At 35.4% G+C, this 11,782-nt stretch overlaps 2 protein-coding genes across 2 annotated transcripts; one reads left to right on the top strand and one right to left on the bottom strand.

Annotated features, from left to right (window-relative positions):
• The first annotated feature begins 1,377 nt into the window (after positions 1-1,377).
• LOC107818974 (vesicle transport v-SNARE 13) lies at positions 1,378-4,753 on the top strand. The gene is made up of 6 exons (XM_016645053.2): positions 1,378-1,536; positions 1,769-1,896; positions 2,596-2,654; positions 2,741-2,929; positions 3,884-4,054; positions 4,298-4,753. The coding sequence occupies exons 2-6, from the start codon at positions 1,803-1,805 to the stop codon at positions 4,448-4,450; spliced, it is 666 nt and encodes a 221-aa protein (XP_016500539.1). The 5' UTR covers positions 1,378-1,536; positions 1,769-1,802; the 3' UTR covers positions 4,451-4,753.
• A 384-nt stretch (positions 4,754-5,137) lies between these two features.
• On the bottom strand, positions 5,138-11,492 carry LOC107818975 (two-component response regulator-like APRR1). The gene is made up of 6 exons (XM_016645054.2): positions 10,756-11,492; positions 9,844-10,005; positions 9,623-9,756; positions 9,054-9,221; positions 7,998-8,091; positions 5,138-6,911 (listed from the first exon to the last, which is right to left on the bottom strand). Exons 1-6 carry the CDS (start codon positions 10,886-10,888, stop codon positions 5,968-5,970), a joined length of 1,635 nt encoding a protein of 544 aa, XP_016500540.1. The 5' UTR covers positions 10,889-11,492; the 3' UTR covers positions 5,138-5,967.
• Between the last annotated feature and the right edge of the window lie 290 nt (positions 11,493-11,782).

Genomic DNA, 11,782 nt, shown 5'->3' with positions numbered 1-11,782 from the left:
GACTAAATATTTTGATACTACTTCTCTTCTAGTAGAACATACGTATATATTTTCTTATTCTGGAAATATATATTTTTATATTTATGTTATACTGTTTAAAATTATTGATAAGCATTTTATTATTTTTATAAAAATGTACTAATATTTTTTCTAATTAATAAAATGTGTTTTATATATAATAAATTATCTTATGTATAATACCTTAATAGTTTCTTTATATTTTTGTATTTTTCATTATGAAATTATGAGTTCTATTTATTAACTAAATTGTCCTACATGAGAAGTTTAATTAGTATATGTATTTTTACGATATCATTTGATTTTGTTTTTTAGTATTATAATACCCTAATAATTTCTTTATATTTTTGTATTTTTCGTTATGAAATTATGAGTTCTATTTATTAACTAAATTGTCCTACATGAGAAGTTTAATTAGTATATGTATTTTTACGATATCATTTGATTTTGTTTTTTAGTATTCTTAATTTATGACTAATTGTTTATTAAGATTTTAGTTATGTGTATATGTACGAATTTTCTCATAATAATTATAATTATTTTTATAAGTCTTGTATGTGTGTGTGTGTATATATATATATATATATTTGCTCCTTGGTTATCTAACTGTATTATCCATTTTTTAATATTGTTAAATTGACATATGAATTATTAATAAGTAAAAAATTTAGTATAATAACTACTCCCAATATATATATATATATATATATATATATATATATATATATATATATATATATATATATATATATATATATATATATATATACACACACACACACACACACACACACTATATTAGAAAGAAATTACTCTCCAATTTGAATTGGTAGTTTTTTATTTTTTTATTGTAAAATAATTTTAAAACTCCAATTTGAATTATGAGTAGAATATTTTTTTGTATTTTCGTTTTTTATCATAATTATAAGATATCTATATTTATTAATTAACGTAGTGTAACCAATTAATTCAAAATTTAAAATTCAAAAAAAAAGTTAGTTAGAAAAGAGTTTATTTTGTCTTAACAATGCCACTTGGCTTTTTATTGTTAAGACACTTGTTTTAATGTAGTGTATTTGCTTCTCCTATTCTATATAGATAGATTATAAGATATCTATATTTATTAATTAAAGTAGTGTAACCAATTAATTCAAAATTTAAAATTCAAAAAAAAGTTAGTTAGAAAAGTAGTTTATTTTGTCTTAACAATGCCACTTGGCTTTTTGTTGTTAAGACATTTGTCTTAATGTAGTGTATTTGCTTCTCCTATTCTATATAGATAGATAGACTAGGTAAAACCTTATCAAATTATTTGCTTACTCCTAACAATAACAGGAATAAACTAGTCCTTAGACTTTTAAGGGTAATAGAGTCTTTTAAACAAGTACTCATTCTGTTCCCGTCTGTGGGTGACAACCAAAAAATCATTCTATTATTCTCGATTGCTCCAACCCATTTTCCCACCGATTCTTCGATCACCGGCCGGCGAATTTCTCTCCTTTTTCCGATCAAGTCAAGGTGCGTATCTATCTTATCTATGAATTTATCCCTTTTCTAGTAACATATTCTACTTACATTTGCTAAATTATCATAAATTTCGGCTTTAATTTTTTCGGTTCTCTAAGAATAATCATGATCTTATGGAATCAAAAGATCACATTTTGGTGTCTTGTTATTGCAATGGAGAACCTAATTTAGAGAAAAAGATAGTTAATTGGTTGAAATTACGGTTATTTTATGTGATCTGAAGGTATTTGTGAAGTTTGAGAAGGGGGCAAGGCATAATGAGTCAGGTGTTCGAAGGATATGAAAGGCAGTACTGTGAGCTTTCTGCTAATTTAACGAAGAAATGCAGCTCAGCTAGTATCCTTGATGGAGGTGAGAAAGATATAGCCATTTTCTCCTTTTTCTACGAAAAGATGCTCCTTTACTTACCCCAAAAAGGGAAAAATGCATTCTTGTTTTCTTCTGAAGAGTTTTTGTTTTTTATTTTTATTTTGTATAATGTTGGCCTGAGAGGAATTTAAACGAGGAACACGGTCAGTGATGATTCATATAGCTGACCCTGACTTGTTTGGGAATGAGACGTAGTCATTGTTGTATTGAAATCGCAAAGAATATTGAAAAGAATAAGTATCACTGCTCCTAATGCTGGATTACACGATAGGTCTTGTAAAACCAAGTAGTTTTTCATAAAATGTCAATTGGTTGGTAAGCTTATCTAAAGTTGGTTAGGTTATTTTGGTTGTTGGGCTTAATTCTTTGGGATAGCATTCTCTTGACTTTGACTTCCAGAACTATATCCCAAAAAATGCTACTATTAAGTTCCATTTCAACCTGTTTCAAACTTCTGATACTGCTTGCTTTTGTGTTCTTGTGCATTTTTTACCATTAGGCCAGTTGTTGCCTTTTAGTTGCTTCTGTTACTTCTTAATCACAGGGCTCATTAATCTGCGATTACCCTATCTCTGCCTGTTTGAGACCTCTGTTACAGCTTTTTTTAATGCTTGTGGGCTTTGACCATTAGTTCCTTGTTGCCTTTTTAACTGTTTCTGCATGTTTTTTTCACGCTTGCAGAGCAAAAGAAACAAAAAGTGTCTGAAATAAAAGCTGGCCTAGATGATGCTGAAGCATTGGTAATTCTGAATAACTTTGGCCGCAAATTGTTTTTTTGCTTGTTTCTGTATTTTGGTTAAGAATGCTCTTTTATCCTCATTTCCAGATTCGCAAGATGGACCTAGAAGCTAGGAGTTTACCTCCAAATGTTAAGGCCACGCTTCTTGCCAAGTTAAGAGAATATAAAAGTGATCTGAACAACTTAAAAAGTGAAGTGAAAAGAATCACATCAGCAAATGCAAACCAAGCTGCAAGGGACGAGTTGTTGGAATCGGGGATGGCAGATACTATGATGGTAATCCCCTCTTCCATATTGCGCTTTCCAGCTAATCAGTTTAATGAAGGAACATTATGCTGATCTTAATCCTTTAAAGCATTGATTAGTAAATTCTCATTACTCTCATTGACGTTGGCTAATAGTTTCCAATTGCTACTTCAATTTAAAGGACATGCTAATAATTGCACCGTACAGACCGAATATTGTAGTTTTCCCAGACATCTGAACCAATAGTGCGTCTCTCACATTGTATTACTTTATTGGTCTACATTTCCAACTTTCTCTTTAGGGTCTATCTCAATAATAGGTTCTTTTCTTTTCCTTTAGGTTCTTTTCTTTTTTCTTTTTTACGAGTCATTGCAGTGGTTTTCCTTTACAAGGGAAATTTAACCATTGTGGTGTTGTTTTTGTCAAGAGGGAGAATAGCAAATAGTATAAGCTTTTAAGCATGTTGGAACCTGTAATACTCTGTCCATTCCATTTTATAGAGGTATTGGACTGGAAGATGTTATTTTGACTTGTAGTATGTTGATGATATTGAAAAAAACATTAAACTAATAATTGAAAAGCAAGTCTGATCGAGCAAATTTTACACTGAATTAAAAGCTAAATAGTTAAACGAATTTGTAATCTTGAAAATTGTGAAAGCGGTATAGAATAAGATTACTAGTGGAATAGTGTCAACTACTTTGGGAATGTCACATGAAGGAAAGAATATTCATATTAATTGGGAGGGAGGAAATACTTTGTGTCGTTATCACATAAAACATAAAGTTATGGAAGTTTCATATGGCTAGCTTATTGCTTGGGTGTGCTTTTCGAGCAATCATTTCCTTTATCAATGTGACTGTCAGGATGGATATCTTATGCTGTGGAAGTTTTTATGTGAGATTGAACGTTCTTTCACTTTTTGATCGACGCTTCATTGGTTATGCTTTTGCTTGGTCAAAATTTTAATTCAATGCCATATAGGTGTCTGCTGATCAAAGGCAAAGGTTGATGATGTCAACAGAGAGGTTGAATCATTCGAGTGATAGGATCAGGGAGAGCCGAAAAACAATGCTAGAAACCGAGGAACTAGGGGTCTCAATTCTTCAAGATTTGCATCAACAACGTCAGTCTCTCCTGCATGCACATGACACGGTATGCCCTTTATCCATTTTTTGTCTTGTGCATCCAATCGGTCTGGGCAATAAGAAACTAAGAGGAGAACAAGAAGAGGGAAAACCTCCAATTCTGATATGTCACTGTTGTGAAAATTTCAGATGATGTTTTGACAGATCTAATTCAAATTTGCTTTGCTAAAAAAGGCATCTGTGAAATAAGCTCGAGTTAAAAATGTCTAATAATGAAGATATGATGATCAGTAAGTTTCTTCCTTCACAGCTTCATGGAGTGGATGATAATATTAGCAGGAGCAAGAAGATACTGACTACAATGTCAAGAAGGATGAGCAGGAATAAATGGATCATCAGTTCTATCATTGCTGTCTTGGTCCTGGCTATCCTGTTAGTTCTTTACTTCAAGCTGGCCCATTAGCTCAATGGATGGCTTTCAGAATTTACGTGCTTCTCATTTGTTACAAAAAGAAAGAAAAAAGAAGAGCATGTATTGTTGGAGTACACTTTCTTGAGTTCACATGATAATTGTGATGTCAATTTGCGGTCTTTTTGTGGTGTGGTTTTGCCAACTTTCATGTGCTTTTTGCCCTGGCAATTGTCATAATATTAAATTGCCGTGTTTGTCCATTACTATGTCTGAATTTGGTGATCCTTGTCTGGGATCCGTAAAATGTATTTAACAGTGTGCAGCGTTTGATAGTGTTTTTTCCCTTACTTTTCATCTCCCTCGCCCTTTGCTTTAGCCTTTAGTCCACTCGTATAATCATATTCTAGTTTTCCATAGATGAACAACTTCTTTTGACCTACTATTGGTTCTCTTTCCGAAGGAATGGATCGGATAACAGTAATCTAGGAAACTTTTCGTCTGTAGGACTTCGTATAAGACGATTTTTTGTCAACTTGTAAAATCTGTGTCTTGGATGAACTTCTTAATTTTCTTTTTGTCAAGAGTTTAATCCCTCTTTTGGTACTAATTGAAAAAAAAACCTAGAGCATTTCAGATCCAAGTTTAAAACCCGACGCCCTTGTGTTCCTCTTTTTTCTTTTCCCTTGACACTATATTATTAAATGAGATTTAGCGTCTCTGACAGTGATTGGTCAGATATTGCTTAGAAAGAATGGACTAAATCAAATGAGGTACGTATGTCCCCAGAAAACATTTAGGGTTGTGTAGTGCATAAAAGTATTAATTTTTTGTAAAATAACATAGAAGTATTGGTAAAATTTTCAATTTTTGTACTTGGAGCAAGAATGTTCCCAAGTGTGTTTCCGAGCTAATGCAACTTTCTGTTACCCGCGCAACCTTCCGCGTACGAGATCCATTTTTTGCCCGAAATTCATCTCTACGTTAATGCTTACTGACATGCACCATTATGGGATAGAAGCAGCAAACGATGATTACGCTAAGCTTTGGCAGAATCTTATAGTCGACCATGCAAGCTCTCTGTTACATACAGCCTCCAACCTTTTTTATATTGTAGAATTCAAAAAGTTACCAGAAAGAATGTAACTGGAACTTCATTACCTTGCTTGACTGTGAAATCACAGGCTCTGGCTTCCTCACTATAGTTCAAGAATTCTAAATTCCGGTGATATTAGATGGGAAAAGCAAGAGCCACTATAGCACAATTAACTTCTCCTGTCCGGATTGCTTCTCTGAATCTTGACTTAAGCTTTATGTATTTTTACCTTGTTAACACACAATTACATGACACTGAAAACAGTGAGAGCAGAGGATTTCTTAATTTCTCATTGCACAACTGATCATGCATGTCGACCAAGTCGTTGATGGCAAGTTGGCCTGTTCCATTTGTGGGCATGTTGACCAAAACTGAAGCATCTTTTCATCCTCGAGGTATAATAGCTCTCCGGCACAGGAAATTCTGAGAACCAAGCCATTCATTGACAGGGAAAACTTCCACAAGATTGCAATCATCATAGACACATCGATTGATCATCCTCAGGTGAATCAAAATTTCCTGTTTGTTCCTCCTCCTCCTCATCATAATCTGCTGAAGCAGGATGCCCATTAAGATCCACATTCACACCATTGACCTTCCTAACAAACTGTCCCCTCACACGAGGTCTCCGTTCTGCCAGCTTTTTTCTGTTAACATACCTGATCTTCTTGTCAAAACATCTTTCCTTTCTCTTCTGTTTGAACTTCATAAGTGCTGCCTTTCTACGATCAACTTTGCTCCCCTTTCCTTCAGCCGAAGGCAAATTTCCAATTGTAGGCCACTGATGCGGTATTGGCATTTGGCCAGGTTGTAAGCATAGGCCCATAGGGTAGTAAGGAAATGATGCCATCCCATGCATATGAGGGGGACAAGGAGGCATATGGTTGTATGGAGGAAGTACAGCTGAATTAGCATGGTTGTGGAGATCTTGCAGGTTCTTCTGATAAATATGTGGTGATGGCATCATGACTTGATTCATTGCTCCAGAAACAAAATAGGAATAAGCAGTTTGTGCATGAAAACTCACAGCATCACGCTGAGCTTCATTGCGTGGATGCATGTACACCTGCGAGAACTCCTCCATCTTTGAGTTCCTCTGTTGCGTTAACTCTAATGACAAAGGGGGAGTACAGGACCTTTCCATGGAATACGACTCTGGAAAACTGTTACTACTTGGATAGTCATCGCCTTGTGAATTATTTTCAACTGCATCTCCATTTACTTGCATTTGAGTTTCAATCTCTAGATGCCCATCGACTGCATTAGTCTTCTCTTCAATTCTCAACTGAGGCACATTTTCGTGGGTGCAGGTTGTTCCTTGGTCATTGGTTGTAAGAACGCCTGATTTGACATAGGTAAAGAAGGCCGAGGACCCACCTATCTTCAGTTCACTCTTCTTAGGAAATAAGGAAATTTGTCCTGTTCAATAAGCAGTATGTTAAACTTAAATCCATTTGAAGAAATAGGGAAGGTTCATCTCAGATAGTTATAATTCTCAGGAGCATAAACAGCAAAGCTTATCACCTGTAGCAATCAATCTCAGGATCTGTTACATAAAACAATACAAGAACTCTAGAACAGAGATTACAATTGAAGTTGCTCATTAAGTCACTCATCTATAAGGCTATTTGAAGACCTTCAATATGTAAAGGCAACTGTAGTTTCAGTTAACATGAATTCAATGACTGCCCTAAATCATTCCAACAATAAAGAACACCATTCTCTTAATATCATCCTCAGACTTTAGACAAAGGAATACAAGATGAACTCAAATGTTTCCTCTACATATGGCAAATCTACTCACAGACTTGCCTGCTTCTGTTACTCGTTTCCACTGACACTACCTTAGGCATGCCATGCATCTCCAATAAATAGTTTATGCTTCAATAATTGAGTTCTAAAACACTACAATTTCACACGAAAACAGCAGAAATGTACTCAAATGCCTAGGATCTAGATAACTTCAAGCTTGGAAGAATGAGAAAATGCAGAACAAGTTCAGGCTAAAAGCAACAGAAATATACTCGAACGCCTTTTTGAATACCTTTCAAGCATGGAGGAAAATTGAAAATGCAGCCCAAACAATTGTAACAAGCTACCCCCCTCCCTCCCTCCCCTCCCTCCCTCCCTCCCTCCCTCCCTCTCTCTCTCTCTCTCTCTCTCTCTCTCTCTCTCTCTCTCTCACACACACACACACACACACACACACACATCTTTGGGGTGGCGAAGCATGTTCTTTGGGGGGTGGGGGGTTGAGTACTGGATATGGGTTTGCAATATGTAATAGGTAACCTAACGCCCTCAAGCCACTGTTGTTCCTCTATCAAATAGGATTCAATAGGCTTGATCTTGGGAAAAATTAGATTATTGAAAGGTAGTAGTATTCACTTTCTATAGCGATCATTTACTCGCCATTTTCCTCAGGTTGCAAATATGGGAAGTAGGATCTCATTTATATCAACAATCAAGAAGAATGAGTAACTTAAAGCCATGTGAACCACTGACCTGTCTGCCGTTCATTAGTTCCTGGCACATCAGACTGACACTCAGATGGAAACACAATGGCAGTCTCTATAGGAGCAGCAGTGGAAGCATTAACCTGAAAATATAGTGGCCGACAGACAGGAGACGCACACCCATCATATGTTAGTTTACTATCTAATCAGAAGGAAATTACTTAAAACTAACCATTTAAAAATTAACATTCAGGAAGCAAATTATTGTTGTAATTTTTAAAACAGTAACTGGTTCACAGAACTGGCACTAACACAGGTAATATCATATGAATGGAACAATCATGAAGCAGCACCGGCGCATCCCACAATATTTGCAATATGAATATCTTTTCTATTTGTCAGAATATTTTTTTGATAAATAATTGTCTGATTAGGATGCAATCCCATGTTAAGTCTATAATTTGTTTTTCCAAAGGTTGGGTGTAAGGATGCAATAAGCCCATTTATTCACTCTAAATTAGTAAATGCATTCTTCCAGGTTGTTGTATGTCACATGGAATTGATGCAAAACAATATGTGCATAATGGTTGTTAAAATGTACTTAGATGTTTGATATTTATTTCCTTTAGCGCTTCTTTATACATATAAAATTAAGTTGCTTTAGCAATAACACCCTTTTACAATGGTCTAAATTCTTCTATAGATAAGCTCAAATTAAAGGGTCTCTTGCCAAAGAAACCATAAATGTAAGAATGTAGACCTAGAAGTATCACCTGCATCAACTCAATTAGTCAAAGGTCTTATGACAAATTTATCTTCCAGTTTCCATGAAGGAGGAAACAGAATGTTTCAGCCAAGCAGAGTGAAGGTATTAACTTTTGTAAATTTAACCCCTCTCCCGCAAAACAAGTCACAATAAGTTTTGGCCACCGCTTAGTTAGGACAACTTTCAATCCTGAAGCTATCTTCCAAATAACAGACTTCAAAAGAACAAGTCACAGGATAGCACACATAAAAGCCACCTTGAATATGGTGATAAAATACAAGTAAAACAATGGATTTTATAGGTAATGTTATGAGAAAATGGTCTTCCAGGCAATAATACCTCGTCTTCTTGCTGAATAGAGGGACATGCTTCCAGATTGACACTCTTCCGGGACCTATCATCGGTATCATCAGAGAAAAGAGTAGTGCTATTTGTGTTAGGATCGCTGGGGTCTGATACAACCAAATCAAAGTCATAACTTAAGATGTTCTTCTCTGCTAGTCCAAGCTGTACAAGAAACAAAGAGAAACATTTAGAATATTACATGGATGTTGACATTGATAACATTCTAAAAAGTTAAAGCAGTAGAAAAATTCCTTGCATGCATCCTAAGAAAAATGGTGTAAAAAAGAAAAAAGAATTGGGGCTCAGACATCGTTTGCTTCTCCATTATGATCATGCCACAATAATAGATCCTTTAAAATGAAAAGACAGTGAAACATATCATCAGAAGTTAAGAAAAAGAACATACTATTCCAAGAGTGGTTTACTAATTGCCCTTGCCTAGAGCCCTTCTATTTACCTTTAGCCTAAGTCTCCCAAAATCTTGCTAAAAGATAAATCTTTCAAGTAAAACAAATGCAATTGCAAGGAAAGAGAATTGTTAAGCGATGAAATAAAGAACGTGCCATTTGCCTTCTTCTCCACATGTGAGTCCACAAGTTCAACAGCTCATTAGTGCGGAGAGGCTTTACAAGGTAGTCAGCTGCTCCAAATTTGAGGCACTTGACAACAATAGAGACTTCATCTTCCGATGACATCACTAGGAAAGGAAAAAACAAATTAATTTTTTACCATTCTTTATAAGTACATCTGAAATCAAGTTACAATTTATAAAAGTTATGCTTACTGATCACTGGAATGCGCCTCAGCTCTTTATCCCTCATGATGTATTTCAGCATCTTATATCCTTTAGACATAGGAAGGTCAACTTCAGAAAGGATGATATCAATATCAGGTCCTTCAGCATTCAGTGCATCAATCACCTGCCTGGGTGACCTCACCGAAGTCACTGCAAGGAGAAAATCACCACAATCAACGCAAGAACATTCAATGCTGCCTTCTAAAATACCATGTGTATTATAAGCCAAGTAGCCAACTATAGATTGACCTAGGATCAAAAAACAAGGGTAACTTACTAAGACAAGCTTCTTCCCCCAGCCACCGCTGGCGCCCAATTGCCCTACATCCTTTAGTTTTGTTTTCATTCTTATTCAACCATGTATTTTGAGATGGAAATTAATGCATACCAACTAAGCCAGTATAAGCTAATTATTTCCTTTTTAAAGGTTCAATTCTACTCTCCTTTTCCTTATTCTTCTTATTTTGTTTTGTTTCCTCAGTTGGAGGAGGGGGAAGAAGTACAGATGGTTGAACCTTTGAGCTGAGACAATGAATGCTAATCTTCAATAAGATCAACAGGAAGTAACATGCTTAAGTTAGGAACATCAGAGCTCATGTTAGATAAAGCAAGTGATCGATCATCTATATAAACGATTAAACAGGAGTTAAACTAAAATTAATAAAACTATTCCATTCAACAAGAGTACTTATAAGGCCTTATTTAACATTAATTCTATAACCAGCTTTAGAAATAAAACATAAATCATCTGGACTTAATTCACATTAATTCTAACACCTGCTTCAGGAAAAACATAAATCATCTCGAATCAAATTCCACAAAAAAACATTTATAAGACTGTCAATGATAAAATATACTAACAAAAATCATAAACTAGGAGCTCCGATAACTGGATATTACCTTGATAAGAGCATTTGCACAAGAGCGTAAAAACCTCCTGAGAGCTCTTGGCATCGTTATCACACAGTAAAATCCGCACTTTGCTCCTATCAATAAACCCTTCCCCACTCTTAACAATCTCCCTCTTCTCCATAATCTCCCACAATATACTTAAAAATCAACAGTTTTCAGAATTCCAGCTCAAAACCCCACTCCCCCGTAAATTAATGCTACAAAACCTCCATTCCAAGCACTTTCCACACTCTTCACTACAAGTAAAAATTAGAAACCAGAAAAATTAAACTTAGGGTTTCTAATTCAGCTGGTTTCATTTAGCGGATCACGTAGTCAACTTATCCAATCCAAGGATATACATCTCTTTTCACCTAATACTGCAAAAATAAATAAAAAGTGCTTCTGCTATTATGCTGTGCTAAATAAACAAGTAGCAACATCTCCGGGCACATCGGAGGGAATTAACGACCGGAAAAATACATAAATTCTCAAACAGCATCGTTCGTCGACCGATCCGGCGCACGTTAGCAAGAACTAATTTCGACAAATCTGTACACAAACTTCCTATCTGTTCTACCTACCTAGAGTAAAACTCAAGTTAGAAAAATAAAAATGAAGTAAAAAAGTAGAGTCTCCTCTGGCTGGTAAGCTTCTGAGTGGTTGTCTCAAAGTTCCAGCTTTTTCAGGCCGACGAAAAATAAATACTTTTAAATTTTAATACTAGCACTTTTTAGGTCGATGGTGAAAGCTAAAGTACGCCGCGTAGGGGTTGAAAATATCTGAACCGCAGAATGCGGGAAATCAACGGTACAGATTAGATGAGGTGAGCGTAGCTGGCACGCTGCGTAAGATAGTGAAATGTAATACGTGGAATGTGGAAGAAAAAGTGAAAGAAAAAGTGAAAAGTGAAAAGAGAAAAGATCAAAAAGAGCGATGTGAGAGGAAGATATTTGGGATATTTTTTGAAGGGGGGTGGGTGGTTGAGGAGATAGTTGGCTAGAGATACAGGAGAAGCCACGTCATCTAGAGATCT

The sequence above is a fragment of the Nicotiana tabacum genome, chromosome 6 (genome assembly GCF_000715075.1).
Source record: "Nicotiana tabacum cultivar K326 chromosome 6, ASM71507v2, whole genome shotgun sequence".
Lineage (NCBI taxonomy): Eukaryota > Viridiplantae > Streptophyta > Magnoliopsida > Solanales > Solanaceae > Nicotiana > Nicotiana tabacum.
The sequence above is the reverse complement of the archived record's forward strand: the minus strand, read 5'-3'. Positions and strand labels throughout refer to the sequence as shown.

Bases quoted from the DNA above. Each gene is read 5' to 3' on its own strand.
- LOC107818974 (XM_016645053.2), top strand. From the start codon at position 1,803: ATGAGTCAGGTGTTCGAAGGATATGAAAGGCAGTACTGTGAGCTTTCT. The intron at 1,897-2,595 runs GTGAGAAAGATA...TCACGCTTGCAG, and splicing joins AGCTAGTATCCTTGATGGAG to AGCAAAAGAAACAAAAAGTG. The intron at 4,055-4,297 runs GTATGCCCTTTA...CTTCCTTCACAG, and splicing joins TCCTGCATGCACATGACACG to CTTCATGGAGTGGATGATAA.
- LOC107818975 (XM_016645054.2), bottom strand. From the start codon at position 10,888: ATGGAGAAGAGGGAGATTGTTAAGAGTGGGGAAGGGTTTATTGATAGG. The intron at 9,757-9,843 runs GTAAGCATAACT...TTCCTTTCCTAG, and splicing joins GAGGCGCATTCCAGTGATCA to TGATGTCATCGGAAGATGAA. The intron at 9,222-9,622 runs GCACGTTCTTTA...TTTCTTGTACAG, and splicing joins TGTGGAGAAGAAGGCAAATG to CTTGGACTAGCAGAGAAGAA.